The following is a 19916-nucleotide window of genomic DNA, read 5'->3' as shown; positions in this document are numbered from 1 at the left end:
TCAAATGTACAAATTTTTGGCTTTGCTTCATCATATAAAGGTTAAAAATGTATAATTTATTTTAATGCGTCTCTAACGTGCGGCTAAGTTTGATTTGATAGGAATAATAGCTTTTAATTTTCGGTCCGTACGATGAAAATACATAGGCGCTACGGCCATATAATCATCCAGTACATTGACTGCAGTAGCAGGCGAGTCAGTACAGGGTTCCATAAAGAAGAAGATCTATGTAACCAAAACATGACGGTAATCCTACTAATTTAAATATGGCTCACTTCTCATGCAACAGTAACTTCGTTTCAACTTAAAGCTGTCAGAAAGCTGACGAACAAAATGGTTAGTTTCTATTTTTAGGATGATGTTACCATGCATTCCTTCTAAGTTCCAATATAATGGCAAAAGAACATAATTTACAGCAAATAATTTAGAGACCCATCGATTTTTCATGTAGACATGTAGAAACTTTGATCAAATACCAAACGTAGTGCACTAATCAGTTTGATAGGAGAAAGACAATGATGAAAAAATATCGTTATCTGCACTTTAATGGGGGATACATCATCTGGAGAATATTGCGCGATTAGTAACGATTTTTGCCAGTGCAGACGATAAAAACAAACAGGAGATATTTTGAGGTTTTTATGAGATGGTCCTATCACAACACACTTTGGCCCTTTTATAACTGTCCCTAAAGCTCTTCTGACGTCGTTCAAGCAGTTAGAGAAGCTGAAACTATATGTGTAGTACTGGAAGTGAGCGCTTGACCCTTTCGGCCTCTTTTGAGTTTTACCCAGATATGCTCCTGTTATCCTAACGCTGCCAGGTCTTCTGCGTCGTTGTTGTGCGTGCGGGTGGCGCTTTCCTTCGCGTTGGTGCCGTCGTTCTACGAGTTGGTGTTAGCATCATCGGGCCGGAGCAAGCGTCAGGCGTTCCCTTCAGGCAAAAGGTGAAAGAGAGGGAGAGTCAAGGATTTCATAGCTATGAGAGGGTGCTAGCCGGCGGCATTATATGAAAATGTTGGTCGAATGAACCATCGGAAAACTATAGAGAGGGTCGATGTTACTCTTGCTATTACTACTAAACCACGCTTTTGCCCAAATCCTTAATGGGTATCGCTAAAAGATAAGATGCTATTCTGCGCTGGCAAAATCGCGCGCGTTGTTTCCAAAGTACACTGGAGGCGCTCCCAGTACTTTGCGCGAGTCCTTTGCGAAATAGACAAGCGGTCGGGTCTAAGATCCGATGTTGTTCGTTGCTAGCGGTCCCTAGAACAGCATTCATTCTTCGGCTACTTTGCGCTCAAACCCCTAAGTAATGAACAGCGCCAAACGATTGGTCGGCACGGACAACGACAACAGACGTTTCGTTGCGCGTGCGCTTTGTCTCTGTCCTAACAGCCGACGCACGCAGCATCACTTCGAACACAGGATATCGGCTGCTGTACCAGCGGCCGCCGCCGCCGCCGCCGCCGCCGCTGCCATCGCTACGATGCCTGAGGCGAGAGGAGGGCAATCGGACAACAAGGCATACATACGAAACGATGACGAAGACAACGGCAATAATAATAACAACAACGACGACGACACACCGACGGTCGAAGTGAATTGTCAGGAAGAGAGAGAAAAAGAATACCCCGAGGCATCGTGGCCGTGATGATTGTGATGGCAGAGACGTGAAAGCGGTAGGCTGAGATCGCGCCGGAGACTGAAGCAAGCAGGCAGGCAGGCGGGCGGGCGGGCAGCCAACCGACGGAGCTTTTACCTCCGACGCTAATGTCGTTGCTACACTGAGTGCTGGGCTGGTAGCAGTAGCAGCCGCAGTAGTCGTAACAGAGGTGGTTGTGGTGACAACGTGGTGCTGGCCAATAGAGGCAAACACGCGGTGCAGCAGCAGCAGCAGTGGTCAGGCTTTCCCTGCTGCCAACGTCTCCATCGATGAGGTGAGGAGGGCCGACGCCGGGTTGTTCTCGTTGTGCCGCCGCTACCGAATCTGCTATTCTAACCCGCTCTGTCTGTTTCGAGTCGTCGGACGCGTCGCGTAGACCTAGAGATAGATAGACAAACATCATGAACATAATCAGAGACGCACAGCAGTAACAGCAATAGCCGTGTTGACAGTAACGGTGTTCGGAGAAGGTTAGAATGAGCTGAACAAGCAACTAGCTGCTACGGCTACAGCCACAACTTCGATTGGAAGCCAACTCCGTATGGTCATTATCAACTATTTTTGTTGGAACGAGCCGCTGAAACAAGCAAAGCGCCTCCGGCCACATCATCTTTAGTCACTGGCTAGTCGCGCTGGCGTCCTATCGGCCTGCCCTTCTCAGCTGTAGAACTGCACAACCGGGTCGCTCACACCGCAGTCACGCGAAACGAAGACTGCAGACGACCGATTATATCGTGCGCAGTGTTTCGCGTTGCAGCTTACTACGCTTACTGGTGAGAAAACAACTGTCGAACAGCAGACGTTACCGAGAACGACAGCTGCGCGACGATCAGGTCAATAAAACAGGCCAAGTTTTAACTATAGCCACTATTGTTTTCTCGTCGTCGTGTTTTCTTCCGATAGCGACACCCAGTTGATGTAAATGTCTTGGTGTAAGTGCGTGCGTGGACTTTCTAGATGCAATGTGCTCTCCGCGTTTAGAAGCGAAATTTTTATTAATCATATTGTGGTAGGAGGATTTGTGATATTTCCTTTTTTCGGTGTCTTTCTTTATTGTTCCTGCTACTGGAGTTTTTCTATTTACGATCTATCCGCTTAGCACCATACCATATTGGGATCAAATTTGGCTTTCCGAAGCCTATAGGACGTGTGTGCCTGCAAGCCAGATCGTTTGGCTATTCGGTGTAACGCTCCTTCCAGGATTACTCGGTACGGCGTGTCCTCTTTGTCTCAATGTATTTAATTCCGCTTGCATTGTCCATATCTATTACACGTACTATCTGCCGACAATAGTTGCGTCTATCATAACAGCATATGACGTCTGAACGGAGCGGCCCCTTCGAACAGACAACACGTGTGACGCATACAACATTGGATAGAACAGGCCACTACATAAGGCCACAGCCGCAGGGAGGTAACGAGACGTGCTAAATAAAAAGTTAAAAGCAAATAGGTACCACGCTCATATCATCATCATTACCAACGGCAGCAGCAGCAGCAGCGTTGCAGTCGTCGTAGTCGGGGAAACTGTACAACCTGCGGCACCCGCAGAGTATTGAGCCGTCCAGCAGCAGTCGTCTGAATCTGTAGAAAATCTATTCATGTGCTTTTTAAGAAATGCAAAAATTGTATGTGGGACGGTGTAATGGTGAGACAGTCTTTATTTCAAGTCGTGTTTAGTTAAGAGAAAAGGTTCGATATGAGTCACAAGGTTTGAGGTGCTCAGCCAAAACGGATTGTGCGCGAGATAGTGTGCGCCAGGATACAAGTCACCTCGTGCAGCGCAACGACCGGTGACCCGTATACCATTTACGTTGAACTACTAAACTTTATGGCGAGCTGATCAATTGTAGCTTAATGTGCAGTTCGTAATAAAAGTAGCTAGTGAAGGAGCACCCAGATGCAGTGAAATATTTTCATTCGTGGGCCATTCTAAGTCTTGCAGGCGTTTTCTGACTAGAACAAGGTCTTTTCAGCAACTAGGAACATACAGCGGAGTGATGGTGGTAACGATGGCATCTGTAGTGGTAACCTAACGATGTTCACGCCACCAGGGTGACAACGGCGTCAAAGATGATGGTGATGACGAATGAAAGCGCGCGTAGTTCGGGCACCGGTAGTTCGGCTGTCGAAGAGGAAAGGCTGTTGTTCGGTAAGTGTATGACGTACCACCCCCAGTTGACGCCTTGGTGGTGCAGTGGTAAACTGCCGCGCTTGCCTACTAAATTTAGGAAAACGGGAGGCCGTCTAAGTTCGTAACTTAGTGTGAATGTACTTAGCTTTTATGTTGGAAAAGGCCAGCTGTCTGAAGCAATGCTTAACGGCAACATCGGACGCATAAATTCAAGATACTTATTTAAATTGTTACTGTTATTGCGGGTCAGACCAACGCGAACTAGCGAAATGGTTGAATTGTTGACATCGTAAAAACCTTAACATCTATAAAAACAGTCAAATATCAAAATAGGATGGACATATGAACAAAGGAGAAGTGAGGGGTTATTTGAGAAAACTTTCTTTTTGAGAGGCGTCTAGGGATTTCACCCTGTACGTCAGGTACGTAGAACCCAAAAGGAAAGCCGAATGCGTCCATGTACACTGGCTGAGTCACTCAGCACCGACTGAGAATAGCTAGACAAAATACTGAGCACATATGCAGGACATAACTGTGTTCCTTTGAATTGTTCCATGTCTCTCGTGGTAAACACCAATGACATAGAATCGTTTGGGTAGAGGTTTCCCAAACAAACGTTTCAAGCTGTAACGAGAACAATAAATACTTACGGATAGTGTAAAAATGCAGCCGTTTTATATTACATATTGATTTATTTTCAAATATACGGAGCGGTTTTTATGAAACCAATTGTAAAAAAAAAAGATTGGCAGAAGAAGACGGATTGCGAAGAAGAGTATAGTTTGACAATGTCCATTTCATTAGATGACTTTTCTGTATATAGTACCAATGACGATCGTAGCGAACCTCGTTGGTTGGTAGTAGACTTTAGCACTTCGACTGCACGGCTCGCGGGTATAGCACCGACGATAAACTGAAGTTCTGTTTGAGTGATCCACAAGATTTCGGACAAAAAAGACGCTCTATTGAACTTCAGCCGTGAGCGCAAAGTTTTCGAAGTGAGTGTATCCGAAGTACAGCGATGACGCAAAAACCACATAATATCATTCGGCATAAAAATTTTGCCTCTGGAGAACCTGTGCTCCACGAAATTTCCTCTACTATGATCAACTAACGACTAGTTGATAAAACAGAGTATAAATCGCTTGGTGACATAATTATACTATGACGATATAGCTGATACGGCTCGAATCGTTCTGTAATTTACAAAAATGCAAATAAAACAAGGTTCATTGTTATTTTTATGAAGCTTTGAAAATGAGATATAATTTCCATTACCTTCATATGATGCTAAACGATGGCGTTCGTTTCCGCTTACGCGTCACCTGAAGTAAATCTTCAAGGAAATATATGTTCAGAAAGAAATGCTATGTATGTTGATTAGTACTTTATTTCCTCTATTAAATGCATCATATATAGTAAGACACATTGACCCAACACGGATCGCTGCTTAGCATGACTGATTTGCGTAGACATCCAAATATGTCTGATGATCAAAAAGACTTCTTCAAAAGAAGATTAATTGAGTACAAAGAACTTTCCGTCACCACGATTGCGGAACACGCAATCCAAATGAACTTCTATAGCGGCAATTTATTAAATTTGGTTTATTAGAATGATAGTTTCATTGGCCCTGACGACCTAAATGAATCTATGCGAAGTATTTCATCTGTCGTTAAGCCTCAGCTGGGCTCTAGAGCTGGCCTTTAATATCGAGTTTAGAAGCCCAGTTTTCGCCAGTATCTGGTAGATACTACGATCCATTATGCTACTGAAGCACTTTAGTCGGTACTGTTAGTTACCTGAGTGGCTCCTGTATGAAGAATGAGCTGTGTGCTTAAACTGAAGCGTCCGATCTGAGAGACGTTGTCCTGTCATTTTTAGCACCAATGTCTGCTTTAGAAACCCCTTACAAACATATCTTCGAGACGATGTTCGGGGTGATCGTAAGCGCATTTGTGTTTCGATTTCAAGTGTGTTAAGAAGATAATTATACAACACATTAGTAGAACGAACTAATCTTCTTGTACAATTTGAGTTTAGAAGTGAATAGGTTCTTTTAGAAAATTCCCATGAATACAGGTGAACCAAATCCGAAGATCAACAATTCAAATTGATCCGCATAATTTAGCGTAGCAGAGGACAAAAAATGTATAGGAATAGAGTGTTTCGGTTTCTATATTAGTACTATGCCTTCGCCGCTGAAGGCAGCAAAACCGATAAATTTATCCTTAAATTACAGATACGAATAAACATTTTGCTGAGGAAAGCTTCCTGTGTATTACTGGGGTCATATAATAAACGATGGCGTCACCATTGAAAGTGTTAAGATCAAGAGTAATTTCTTCATCTAACTGCCCATCAATAACATGATCCGACAAACAACTAACTCTCCGGATCTGCAATGATTCATCAGAGAGAGAGAGAGAGAGAGAGAGAGAGAGATATGATGCGAGCATCTACTATGGAGAACAGAGACGGATCATTTTACTCCTGTATCGCCTAGAACCTGATTCATTAGGTATCGTATGGACAGATCGTTTCCGATTGCATTTTGCAATTGCCTGGATGGGTATTCATTCACTTTATGAGCTGTCAATATCCGTCAGTTTCAGTTTCACAATTAAATACATTTCGACAACGAACGAGTTAAGATACTCTGCACGGTATATACGTCACGTCATAATACGTCATGGCGTAACAACATTTACGCAGACTTGGCTTGCGGCACTATTGTAAACTGTTCGAAGATCTCTACCGTATCGGGCACATTTGAATATCACTGATGAAAGTTACCCGAATTGACTACTGATAGGAAGTTGCTGCAGAGCTCGCCATTACATTTAACGACATAACGCTTCATACATGTATCCGTATATAAATGGAGAGCGGCAGAACGACGCTTGATACCCAGATATATTACCGAGCGTCGACAACAAATGTGGATTTCTATTATACGGTACATGTACGTTCATATCCGCATGTCTTCGTCATCACACAAGAAGATATCGAATCTGTGCCCAATTGACCATCGCTGATGGTGGTGGTCACAGGCTATTCCTATTTACTGAATAATTCTATGTGACAGCTAGCGGCCTACCGACATGAATACGTCTTAGTTTTATCATTGTACTATATTTCGTCATTGGCAGACAACTTGCAGCCGCCTATTGGGGTGTTTATTTGTTCCCAAAAGCGTCACCCTTAGCGCTGTCGTAACATATATACACATATAACGTCACTCACATAAATCGTTCTATAGCATTTATGTGGAACAACAATAATTGTGGTTCCGGCCACGTGGGTCAGTTAACGTTGGCGTGGCAATGTGTCTACAGTTGACAATTGCTCAGCTGTAAGGCGGCTATAAACGATCACTGTAAAACGTGGACACAATATATATATATATATATATGCATGTTAGTGATTCGATGAGAGCTGTTACTTTCACTGCTCATCGTTTAACCTGCTGATACCGTTTAGAGTACTTGCTTCCCCTATGGTATTGCTTCGGCTGCCGCTATTCCTCGCGCTGTTATGTCTTTCACTTTGGCCCGGAGAACATAGCAGCGCGTAGGAGGCAATGCTTTTGTACTCTCGTGAATAAAGCTAAGATAGGTTTAAATAAAACTAGGTTACTTATGGCAACAGGTTGGGAAAAAGCTGTAGCTAGGACGTCAGAGCAATGGCCTTTCATAAAGCACAAGCCCTAATCGTATCGACGGTGGCAGTTCCGGGGTCATGTTGTCAACGGATAGTGATCAGTATTGGCGCGTAACTATATAATAGGCAACTATGTATCGTTAGCATGTTATTGCGTGTGAGGTTTGTGCACACAAATATTTTTGGCGCATTAAAAACTGATATGTTAGATGTAGCTGTCACCCTTTTCCATGCCTTTTCCACAAATAGAACCAAGCTGGTCGAGCACTGTCATTTAGCGATTGTTTGGTCGCGGCGTGTAAAGTAGAGCCCTAGAAAACGTAATTGCTACGCCTAGTGCCGATTCACAAAGCTCCCTTAGATGGTCCTAATGTAGGACCCATCTACTTATAAACCTACACAGAAATTAAGCACATCGCTACAGTTATAAGAAATCGACTTTTCAAGTAATACGATATACAAGAGTATTTTTTCATGGCAATGAGGTGACAGCCAGACCATAAAGAATGGGTAAGTAATCTCATAATTCTGTAAAAACTATCTATTTACAGATATCCCGTCTCGAGATAGAATAGCTATATCCGATTGATGGATTCAGATTTAGTCCAGATTTGTACGGCAATATGCCCCTTAGCTGGACAAGCCGTCAAGGGTTTAAGATGGCAAATATCGAAGTGAAGCAATTTTGCTTCACAAATACACTACACCATTACCTTCTAAGGAAACTAGTCTTTGCCACGTCGAAATTGGAAAAACGTGGTATACTTACCACTCGTCAAACAAGCTTATATAATTTTGGTTACCATTAAACACTTAGAACACGAGGCTGTCGTTCTAGTTTGTATGAATGAAATGACCTAGTCCTATAACCTTGCCTATGTATCAGACAAGTTGGATGGAAGGACAGAAGTCAGAAAAAATAGGACACAAAGAAGTTATTCATGAAAAAAAAGCAACGTTCGCGCAGGCAAGCAAGCTGATGGCGTCCTGTGATATCTGTTGTTGCAACCGGTTACTCCACAGTGACCCCGACTCTGGTTGTCCTCTCTGTTCTCCGGCACCCCCTTTTGGTCCTTAGGTCATTGGCCTGGTGTCAAGGAATCGATGGTATGGCATTGCCAACTTGTTGTTAAATTGTTGCAGGGAGTGCGGTCGTTGCTGCGGTCACTGGCAGACCAACCTGCTGACGCTGTAATTTGTTATGTTTACTGGAGGGGAGGATTTTAAAAAGTAAGAGGAAACGGAAGGTGTTAAATAATATTGCATTCATTATGGAAGTCTATGGGCTTATCTAACTTTTATCTTTTTGTCTGATGTTTATCCTGATAAGATGGGAGGTCGTCATCCTATGAACTGGGTGGTTGAAGGTGACAGTACACTGTCATATATAAAAGCATGTCAATCATCGCGTTAGTCTCTATTAGATAACGATCATATTTTTTTGTTTTCATTGATTTCGGCAAAACAACGAGAGACAAGCCATGCCTTTGTCTTATCTACAAGAGTAGTTTTAGTTAAGTTTACTGTTCGACTTCGGGTAAACATGGAGTTGTTTGAGTATCACAGTCGAGAGTTCCTAAGTTACAAGTTATAAATAAATACTGTGTTTCAACAGGACATAGTTCACTAACGAGTAAGTTTCTCGAAGAGACACGGATCGTGCAACATGAATGTCTCGTTCCTATTATATTAAAATCAAATTGTTTTGCATAGCTGATCTTATTCAGAACGATGCATATTCAGCCGTGCAGCAAATTTCTATGAAACATGTTTATTGAGTGAGCAACTGGTATGAAATTATCGGTTCTACGATCCTTGCATATCTATGGACCTGCTGTAAGGATGTGATTATAAGTACACTGAGGTGTGCTTTTTCTAGAAGCACTCGTACATTCGAAATAATTAAGGCATGCGTCGAGTCTTGTTCGCTGCTACCATAAGTGAAAATATGGAAATTAGGAACTGATATATCTTCAAAGCTTAATCCTATTCTCGTCCGTGTTTGAGACGTGGGTTCCAACTGCTGAAAAAACGAAAATTTTCGAACTACTATTGTTATTTGTTTCCGGTTTGTCATCCGTATCTGCTTGATAAAATCGATCATTACTTGATATTTGGCCTGAAGATATCAGGACAGTTTGTGAGACTGGATTGAGATTTCGGGAGAACATAAACCGACAAATCAGTTTACGCTGAAAGAGTGTCAAGAACTGATCCACCGAAATCCCTGCATCAGATCAAGCTAGGACAGGCCATGCGGTTAATTTATGAGACGGCAGTGAAAAAGAGGCAAGATAAAGTATACGGCCCTTTTTTCCGTTAGAAAACGCGTGCAAATACGTTATAACACATCATCACCATCTATACAATTGAACCAAAAGAGATGAATATTTTGTAGTAGTATGCAATGCGATGTTTCTGCAATGGTACTGTGGTAACGTGTACTCCTTCTAAGGCAAGGGACACGTAAATCTGAAACTGGCCATAAGCACACCTCGTTGCACACTAGGGGCTAGTCGTCTGAAGCAATGCTTAATGGCGCTACCTATGTATAACTGCTTGATAACCATGGAAAACGTTGTCTTCTTTTCATAGACCCTAAATGGAAATGCATATAGTACGCTTTAGTGTTATTTTTTGTTTTTAAAAAAAAATCGTTTTTATCAAACAATTACTTCGCGTACAAATTACTCGGTGCTTTATCTGTGCATACTATTTATCAATTATTGATAGTTTTTTCAGCCATTCCAAACCCGTTTGATCTGCTATTGCGCCACTAATTACCTACCGAATATAAACAGTTAACAACTTAAACATTTCGCAAAATTAAAAGAAGTGAAAGTGCGTTTTTTTTATGATAATAAGCGGTGCAGGTGCTTCTGTTTAACATTTAAATACATATTTTTCCCATATGGATATTGGGAACCAAGTGCTAGCCGGCGCTTTTCATTTTGCTAACTTATATCCTCACGTAGTTCGTAACACATAGCTCAGGATAACTCGAAACGAGCCGGATCCAAACTTCGCAAAAGTTGGCACGTAAGAACGTGCAATTATATGGCGCAGCCTTTTTTCTTTACGGCTTCAATGTACGCTTGCATTATATTGACCGTAATGGGTCCAGCAGGCCTGATGGCCTAGGAGATATGGACCATGAAATGGATTCATTTATGCCAAAAGGACCTATGTACGTTTAATGCAGCCTAACATATTTAAATACATATACGTATACGTGACATCTACGCGTACGTAAAGTTGTTAAAATGATAATTCGAGAGGAAAGCGTGCCTACGAAAAATGTCAAGTATATGAAAATCTTAAATGTAACTCTTGGTGGCAATCAATGACGATAATGATAATTAAAAAGTTAAAAATCTTACAAATCCGTGACGTGACGCGTCAGATTTGTTAGCAGACTGACGGATCGTGAGCATTCTCTATCTTACCGCGACGTTATCTAGTAAGCCATTTGCTCTAATGAATTGCCATATTAAACTTTTTGAAAAAGGGTCTTTACTTATCCGTTCCGGTGTGATTTCTGCGATCCGAGCGGACAAAAAAAAACAGATTAGATTCTCTTTAGTTAATTCTGAATAAGATACGAACTAGGTGTGATATCTTTCATTGTGCATATTAGCACAGCTGATGTGAAGAAGCCCTTTCGCTTCGTCTGGGTACAATTTTTGCAGAAAAATGGGACTCTTTGACAGTTTCATTGGGTGTCTACGGTTTGCCGGCGCTTGCTTTCTTTTACGAGATAGATCAACATGGGGATCTCCACTGTGACAACTACGGCAACGATTTTCTAGATTCAATAAACCCAGTACGTAGCAGCGTGCGTTTGGCAGCTACTGCTGCTGCTGCTGCTGCTATGAGAGGAGTGCGCCAGCGGCTGGCGGTAACTAGCCACTAAAAAAATAGTGTAGAGTGACGCCTCTTTTAGCCCACGGTGACTGCAATACTGTGACGTGACAACGTCCTTTGTGGTGTCACCACACCGTTGACGCTCTGCCTGCTTGCCAACCTGTTGTTTGTGAGTGTGTGTGCGCGGGTATATGGGTGTGAGTGTGTGTGTGTGTGTGTGTGAATGTGTGTGTGTTAGGTTTGTGTGTGGGTGGGTGTGTGTGTGGTGTGTGTGTGTGTGTGTGTGTATGTGTGTGTGTGTGTGTGTGTGTGTGTGTGTGTGTGTGTGTGTGTGTGTGTGTGTGTGTGTGTGTGTGTGTGTGTGTGTGTGTGTGTGTGTGTGTGTGTGTGTGTGTGTGTGTGTGTGTGTGTGTGTGTGTGTGTGTGTGTGTGTGTGCGTGTGTGCGCGTGCGTGTGTTTGTGTAGGTGCGTGTGTGTGTTTGTGTGGGAGTGTGTGGTAACTGACCACAGTAGAGGCCAGCCGGTTTCTTTCGGTGTCAAGTAGCTTTTAGCTAGAAGGGTAAGAGGACCCGGCGGTTTTTCTGTCATGTGCTGTGTGTTTGTCGCGCCATTGGAATACAGCAGGCCCAACATTAGGAATGTGATGACTACATATAGTTCTGAATGCAGCTAAATCAGCAGCTTAGCGGAGTTAATCACGAAAAGCTTTTTTTTTTTCGTCACGCTGTCTGTGTGTCGGTGGTGTGATTTGTGTCGGTGCGTATTCTCGTTAACTATTTTGGATTTCGTGGCCGATCAGTGAGCGAATATAAATTGCTCCTACCAGCTTGTCATTTGTTTGCCGGAGCCAACTGGATTATTAAGCAGTGATGGCGACGAGCTCCAAAGAAACATGTAAGGGACGTCGGTTAATACCCACTGGGCCCATAGAACAGGATAGGTTCAACAAAACTTTATGATGTTCTGTTCACTGGTCGTCTGTTCGCTATTTTCGCGCGGGTCAATGCAACATGCTTTCTAGCATGATTCACTTTACGGTTGGATACTTTGTTCAAATCCATATACATGTATAGAACACAATGGTAAGCAATTATCGAAGGCTAAATTATACTGCGGTTTATTTAGTAATTTCTCTAGCTGATTAGTTACGTGGCGTTTCCGGTTTATATTGCTTCGTCGTTTTATCGCCTTCGCTCGTACTTCACTTTGACTTCTATCACCTGGTCGGCCGCATCGATTGCACCTATCTATTGTACAATCGAGAACTCTTCAACTTGTCAGTAACGGTTTTTAACACGCTACGGTACACTGGTAGTTTCTGCTGCGTGTAGTTGTGTCCTTGATAATTTTCGATTGAGGATATTTGTTAAACACGCTGTAAAACATACAGTGATAACGGAGCGGGGATGACCAAGATAAAAATTTGATTGTCCTTTAATATCTGCCTGCATGATAGGCCGTTTCCATGTAAGATCTAGATTCCGCTCGACATTCCCTCGGGCACTATTGCACCGAAAATCACTATTTAAGTGTGCTTTAAGCTCGCTCAAGCACGAAGGCTGAAAGTCATCGTAGTGATGACTGAAAAACTCGTACCATTTTACTTTCACACTACCACGAATTCGGTGATGTCATATGCCTACTGCCGTAATAGGTCCTTTTTGATTTACCAGTTCCTGTTGAAGATTTGAGGTCCTGCGAGCTGTGCATTTAACGTAACATTCAGATTGTCTATCGTCAAAATCTATAGACCGCCTAATATCTCGTTGAATTTGTGAGTAATATTTTTTGGTTAGTTTTACATCGCGTAGAAGCAGGTGATAACTTTGGGCAATGCAGTTATCGAAAACTTAGCCGACTGGAAAGCCATCCATTATAATAGCGTTTCAATTAGCCTGTGCGTGGCTCGAATAGACCGCCCGGTGAACAATTACTGATTTCAGATGACCCGGAAAGGGTTCTTTATTGCTTCTACTCTATTTTATCTGAATTTTCTTGCTGTACTGAAAAAGATTTAACCGAATTCGACATCGATTGATTCTCGCTAGCGAACTGATCAGGCTGTACCAAGGTCGCATGGTTTTTAGCGTCAGTAGAAAAAGAAACGTTCGAGTGCAGAAACAGGTACGCATAAGCAGATAGCACTGAAGATACAGGGTCATAATGTCGTATTCATCATATATGACACACTCCTCGCTTGCAGGTTTGACGTGCATACCCGTTTGAAAACCTAATCTGTATCACAATGTAGATTATTACTATATTATACGATATATATGTAGTCAAGTATAGAAGTGGTCGTTGTTTCCCGACCGCTTTATGGCTACGATACCTTTTCGTGCGTATCCGTTGCATATAAGTTTCCATTAAAATGTGATTTATTATCTATTTGGTGTAAACACTAAGCGCCTAATGGCGATACCGATCGTAGGGTTCGAAACGTTTAGTTCTAAGGGTTTGATGAACGAAGATGGTGATCTTAAAATGATGACAAACATAAAAGGTTTAATGCGACCTCTACCGGTGATTGAACACTTTATTAATTAGCTGAAAGTGTGGTGCACGTAAGCTGAGATCTTAATGCAAAAAGCTTGATACACATCTATTTGAATGTATCCTGCCTCTACAAAGGACAAAGGTCAGCTTCAATAAACTCTGTTTGAATTACCATACGCTGATGATTATAGCACGACAAAAACGGTAACAATAATGGTTAATTCTATCAATTTGTTCTTAGTATAAGGAAAAAACTTTATATTTTCAGTTTTTCCGTCACAATCAAAGGCAAGCTGGGTCCTTCTGAACAGAAATTCTTTATTGACATCATTTTATTGAATGAGAAAAAAATTCCAGCGGATTTCCCGTAGAGTGTAGGACGACTAAGGCACATTTAGGACTTATCGGGCTTGTGTAGGGCAGTAATGATTAAACTGTTCAGGCTTCTGCAGGCATCGACGCGTGCCACCTGACGTCTTTGTGTCGTCATTATAGTCATTGTTTTAATTCGTCTGTTTATAGTCATAATCCTAAGGATCCAGTGGAGCAGGCGAGTGTAAAAAACACAGCCAGTTGAGTAAACAACGTATTTTAAAGATGACTGGTTTCTTAGTACCATTTGGCCTATTCTATGCTACGCAGTCCGCAAATTTCGCTTCCTCTTTCTATCTACGCTAGAGATATTGTGAAAACGTCGCGCACTAAAGCTGTTGTTATCGCCGAATGTGTTCAGGGCTCGAACTACGATCATCCTAGCTCCAAGTCGCCATCGTCATAGCACTGGAAGCTAGATAGAAGCTTCGCTCCTGAGAGCATCCTCAACAGATACAGCTTGGAATAGTAACAGATCATCAGCAATATCTTTATCTACCTCCACATAGGTTGACAAGCTAAAGTACTTATCTAAGTAGAGTTATTTACTGTATTTTTTGCCTGTAACCCTTCGTGAGAGCTGGACCGGCTTTTCTACCGTTCGCAGAATATTGTCTTGCATCGTTACGATTTTCACTCGCTAGAACCGCCTATTAAATATACTCTACCTACCGCTCTAGGTCCTAGAATTAAAGAAATTCAGCAGCTTCACTTGTAAAAATGTTTTAAAAATCTGAGCGTTTAGAACGTGCACCTATAAACGTGTAATCAATCCAGAGTGATTAATCTCTAATCATTTGGGCAATTAACTACGCGCTTACTGGAAGAAAGTAAGTTATCCAATTGTATTTCGTCACAAAATATCGATTCTTTTTTTTAACGTTTAAGCAGGCGCCGTAAGGTGCATCGTTTCGTTAACGAGTAGCGTGCTTTGATAACTTTAATTTTCAATATATGCTTATTTCTTTTAAAAAAAAAATGAACAAAAAATCATCAACATTCTATGCAATATAGCGTTGTCACGCACCCTAAGTGTCCACTGCTACGAGCGGTTTAACTATTGCAGAAGTTGTAAATTGAGACAATATCAATGCTTTCTCGTCATGTATTTCTTGTCGAGACCGTTAATTGTTTGCACTATTTGCTTCTTTAGCAAGGTCTTGGTTGGTGCTTGGGTTGACGTTCGTGAGGCGAGTTCAGTCGATAAGAGGTCATTCTGGGCTGCATTTTAAATGCGAAAAGGTCCATCGGCCATCTGATCATTGCCTAGGTTAACTAATCTTGCCATGCTAGTGGTCAGACTGTGCTCGAAAAGTGCCTGGAAAGGAGTGCCGCTCATAGATGGCTAATCGTTTTATGTTATCCTTTATTTCCCGAAAATTCAATGCGAGATTGGTTTATCGTCCCGTTCACACCAACAGCTTCTGTCGGGCGACGGACACCCAGTGTCGATTTGCAATCAACATCAATTACAAACGTATCAAATCCTGCCGTCAGCCTCTTTAATTTTTTAGATTTCTTAAAAAAAAAATATGCTTTTTTTCTTTGTCAGGGTGGCTGTATTATGTAGAAAGGAGACATTTTTTGTTCATCGGCTATCATCTACAGTTTCTATCAATATGAATTGATCTGTGACACTAGCGAGACTGGTCCAAGGTGTTATTATTACTATAGATTAGTTTTGATCGGAACGATTGCGGCTCATGGTTGTAGAACACTTGCCTACTACGTACCTAAAGGTGACACAAAAAACAGAGGTCAGTGTCCCTGTCATGACGCATTAACATCAGGGTTACTTTATACAGCGTCAAGAGCGCGACTAGGATATCGAACATGTTTTCCGTAATACGTGTTATTAGTTGTCGTTTACCGGCGATAATATCGATCTATTTGCAAACTGGGTCATAGACATATACTTGTATATGTGCATATATGTGTAAGAGTCTCTGTTGATACGTTTACATAAATAGGCGAAGAAATTTTTTGTGGGCTTGTAAAGTTTGTGCAGCAACTATAAAGTGAGGATTTTATCGATTGATTAACTTGCTTGTTCTAAGAACTGGGACCGTTCCGTCGAAAGTTGACACTTGATTAAGGTGCCTTGTCACCATTCAGATAATCCTGCAGTAGCACCGTTGGGACATAAGTAAGCTACGAAACGTAGAAATCTGATCAGGGCAGACGCACATAGAAATGCGCCGTAACAACAAACTTGACGTGCTTGAAAATATAATGCAACAATAAGTAATCCTGATCAAAAACCGTTTTTCGATCCGGCGCAACGAGCGTTCGACTTGTTCAGAATTTCGGCAAGTAGCACATAAGCGAGCCGTGTTTCTAAGTAACAACAAATACTTCTTCTTTCTTTGTGTATATACTTTGATTACTATTTGATAGTATTACTTATTAACTGCTACCACGGAAGATGGTTAATTCAAGTGTTCGTATACGCATCACATATTTGTGCCGTCGGCATCTGGAATAACTTATCGAGCAAGACTAGGACCTGTGTCTTCCTTCCAAGGTTCCACTCAGGACGCAAATCCTTGTCCAGAAAACGTTGTCGTGTTAGAGACATTACTTTCGATGCCAGTCACTAGTTTTGACCTGATTTAAAATATTTCAGTGATTTTAAAGTCTTCGGTGAATTCACAACAAGACGCTGTAAATAGTGCTCAAGTACAGCGTTTCCATAACTGCCCTCAACCCTCCGTTCTCCGTTCTACTACAGGCATTGCTATCCAGCTCCAAGGATCTTTTTTGGGGTATGGGGGTTATTATGGGCGATCTACAGGCACTGGGTGGAGGAAAGAATTACCATTACTTCGTCGACCTTCCGATTTATTCGTATACTGTGCTCGTACATTCGTATACTGTAGAAATCCAATCGGTACCTACTGAGGTAACAAACTGTAACTACCACGTGGATCGACGCATCCACTTCGACGACATCGATGCTGGCGAGGTTCTTCCAAGCCACGTGCCCTAGATGCTTAAAAGTTAAGTGATCCGTGGGGCTTTGCAAGCTTTATTTCAGGAAACATTTTTAGTTTCACAAACAAGGAGAGTTTAGTTGACATCATTTCTAGGCCACTGTATCATTGATTTTGTATCAAAGTATGATAGTACGTATTCCGCTGTTTGCAGGATAACTTCTGACTGAGATATAGCGTTAAACGAACTTATCCGTTCAACAGTAGTATGTATATTTGTTTAGCGCTTGACGAGATATACCTTACGAGTGATATTTCAGCGTGAGTCGTACATAATCAATGAGTGATTCATATCCCCGCAAAGTTTAATCTAAACAAGAAGATGCGGCTACTTGACTATACAGACACCTGCATACATATACGCAGTACTAAAGATTAGTTTATCTTTTTTTCTTTTCGCTCTCAAGTCGGATTGTTATCGCAGGGGGCATTGCTAAAGGCTGTTTTTTCTCGTAACCAAATTACGTATGTGTCCTCGTACGGAATTAACGTATTGATCCAATTGTGATTACGAAGTATAACCACCGATGTGGCATTTTTCAATGAGTCAGTTGAGGGTAGTTTTTTTACCCGAACGATACAACTTTTCGTGCTTCTGTTCTGAACTTATCAGTAGTGTCCCCGTAACGGACTCGGAGCATAGCAGACGAATAGCGCCGCTACAATATGGTCGACATAGCTTGTTAGGCAAATGATCGTCGTTGGAATTTTACTAAGTTGATTAAGGATGGCGCCTGAAACGTTTTTTTTTTTCCAAGACTGAACCTAGGATAAAGATCGTGCATGACACGAGTTCTTTGCTTCACATTGGTCTTCGATATAAGTGACAAAGATCGGTTGGACTATCAAACATTTTGAAAACCGATTTCGAAAGAGGAAAAATCGATGATGGTAGACAAAGAGGACTGTCAAAAAGGTATCAAGCCGAAGATCAATGGTGTTATCCCGCTGAGTCCAACAAATCATGAACAGCAGGGCGACCATTTTATCGCCGGCCAAAATGAGGACAAAGAGCAGCAGTCGATCAACAGTGGCGGGGACCGCCGCTCAGAAAACGACCGAGGTGAGTCCGTTGCATCAGAGAATACTTACGTGTTGTAATAAGCTATAATTCAATAATAAGACAACTGTGATGATTGAGGAACTGTGGACGACATCCGTTTTGAGTCCGGTTTCATAAGTTTAAGGAAGTTTGTTAAGTTAAACAGCTGTCTTATAGACAAATCTAACAATATTTTCAAAAATACGACATTGTACGTTTACTACAATGTGCTGTAGAGAATGATGAGTTACTCTATAGTTATCGTATCCCATGAGCCTTCCCGCAGGACAAAGAAGTCGTTTAAATTTGAATTTCTAACCACTTAGTCAGTCCTCGTTTGAAGCCAGTAGTTTTGGATTGCTTAGCGATTGTAGCTCAAGGTTATTAGGGGATATGTGGTTACGCGAGGCTTTAACATATATTTTTACATCGAGCGCCTTTGAAAACAGTTGCGCAGAAATAGACCGCGGTCGCTTAGGCCGAGAATCGCAGCCGTGGTGGCAGTTTCGTTGAACAATTACACCGTCATCGATAGTTCAATATCGAAACATGAAGAAAAGTAACACAGATTCGGTTACAGATCATGGAGACAGACCTAATACAAAAAGTTCCACTATTATTAATTAAGCAAATAATAAATATCAAGAAAAAATCCAAAGAAATCGGATGAAACAACTGCCCAATACAATTTATACAAATAATCTGTAGAGCTGTTCTAAATGGAAACCTGCCAGTCGAGGCCATGTATCGCAGTCGCATCTCAGACCGTTTATCATTAGCGTCCCCTCACATCTTTCCTTCCTTTCGTTTGTGGCGTAATGGCGCCGTGTGTACGACCTTTAACCGGGCTTTGCGATAACTGAGCGGAGCAAGGAGTTCAGCGACTTGCTATTAAAAATTGTCTACGAAGGTTTAGCATAATCCTACCTAGAGCGGTGCTTACCCGAGGAAGAAAGGCTTACGCATCATAATCTTCGGTTAGGAGGACAATTCTTATGATTCTAACGTACGAGGCAAAGGAAACGGTCTAGACTTGCTTCGTGAAGTACAGGAGTGTCCACGTGCTCATATACACTTTTCTGGTATTTGTATCGCTGCACTGAGATCTTCATGATTGCTTGTTCACTATCTTTTACAGACTACATCATTCATTATCTTGTCTCTCAGCTTGTACGCGCTGTAACGCTGCCCTTGGTCCGTCTACGAGTGGACAGCACTGGCACAAAATAGTATACTCGGAAAATTAACTCATTACTACTACGATTATCCTAATAGGAAATGACCGACTAAAAACAAAACCCACGTTTGAAATGTTAGAGAGTTAGAATAACGCTTATTTCAGGAACCCAGGCACCTCCAAGAGCCATGTCAAAATATTCCTTTATGTGCCCGGTGGCGTTCTGCGTAAACAAATACTAGCAACTAAAAACAATTGCAGTACAAGTATCGCTGCGTGCACCATTATAGTTGTCCTAGGTGCGACTCCCTATTGACGTGTACGCAGGAAATTTCCGCGTGTGGCGTGCTTTCTAAGGCTAAGAGATACGCTTATCCAGGGATCTTCTTTTTTCGTCGAATAGGGTACGTGCATTGTGCAGAGTGCCATTCCTCGACCGAGCAAGGCATTTTTAAGTAGTTGTACTGTTAGTTTCATTTATTCTGAACTTTTGCAGCAGCTTCGTAAAAC

At 42.0% G+C, this 19916-nt stretch overlaps 2 protein-coding genes across 16 annotated transcripts in view; both read left to right on the top strand.

Moving 5' to 3' along the window:
- Positions 1–1204: 1204 nt before the first annotated feature.
- The window catches only part of anne (polyamine-transporting ATPase anne boleyn), a 38167-nt gene continuing 19455 nt past the window's right edge, over positions 1205–19916 (top strand). The window contains exons 1-2 of one of the 15 annotated variants that reach the window (XM_086993379.1): positions 1205–3817; positions 17946–18250. In XM_086993379.1, coding sequence (XP_086849505.1) covers positions 18073–18250 — 178 coding nt within the window. In that variant the 5' untranslated portion in view covers positions 1205–3817; positions 17946–18072. Of the gene's footprint in view, positions 3818–11920; positions 12221–12269; positions 12409–14257; positions 15025–17945; positions 18251–19916 lie in introns of those variants that run through there. The other 14 variants (XM_086993378.1, XM_086993364.1, XM_086993363.1 and 11 more) reach the window with 14 other exon arrangements.
- LOC147755052 (uncharacterized) lies at positions 13108–17939 on the top strand. The gene is made up of 2 exons (XM_086993390.1): positions 13108–13450; positions 16926–17939. Exons 1-2 carry the CDS (start codon positions 13403–13405, stop codon positions 17181–17183), a joined length of 306 nt encoding a protein of 101 aa, XP_086849516.1. The 5' UTR covers positions 13108–13402; the 3' UTR covers positions 17184–17939.

Source organism: Varroa destructor, unplaced genomic scaffold (genome assembly GCF_002443255.2).
Source record: "Varroa destructor unplaced genomic scaffold, Vdes_3.0 BEIS01000006.1, whole genome shotgun sequence".
In the NCBI taxonomy this organism is placed as follows: Eukaryota; Metazoa; Arthropoda; class Arachnida; order Mesostigmata; family Varroidae; genus Varroa; species Varroa destructor.
This window is presented reverse-complemented; position numbering and strand designations above follow the sequence as displayed.

What these genes read in the sequence shown, in the direction of transcription:
- LOC147755052 (XM_086993390.1), top strand. Translation starts at nt 13,403, where the DNA reads ATGGTTTTTAGCGTCAGTAGAAAAAGAAACGTTCGAGTGCAGAAACAG. An exon ending in ACGTTCGAGTGCAGAAACAG is followed by an intron (nt 13,451 to 16,925) that starts GTACGCATAAGC and finishes GTTCTACTACAG; the next exon opens with GCATTGCTATCCAGCTCCAA.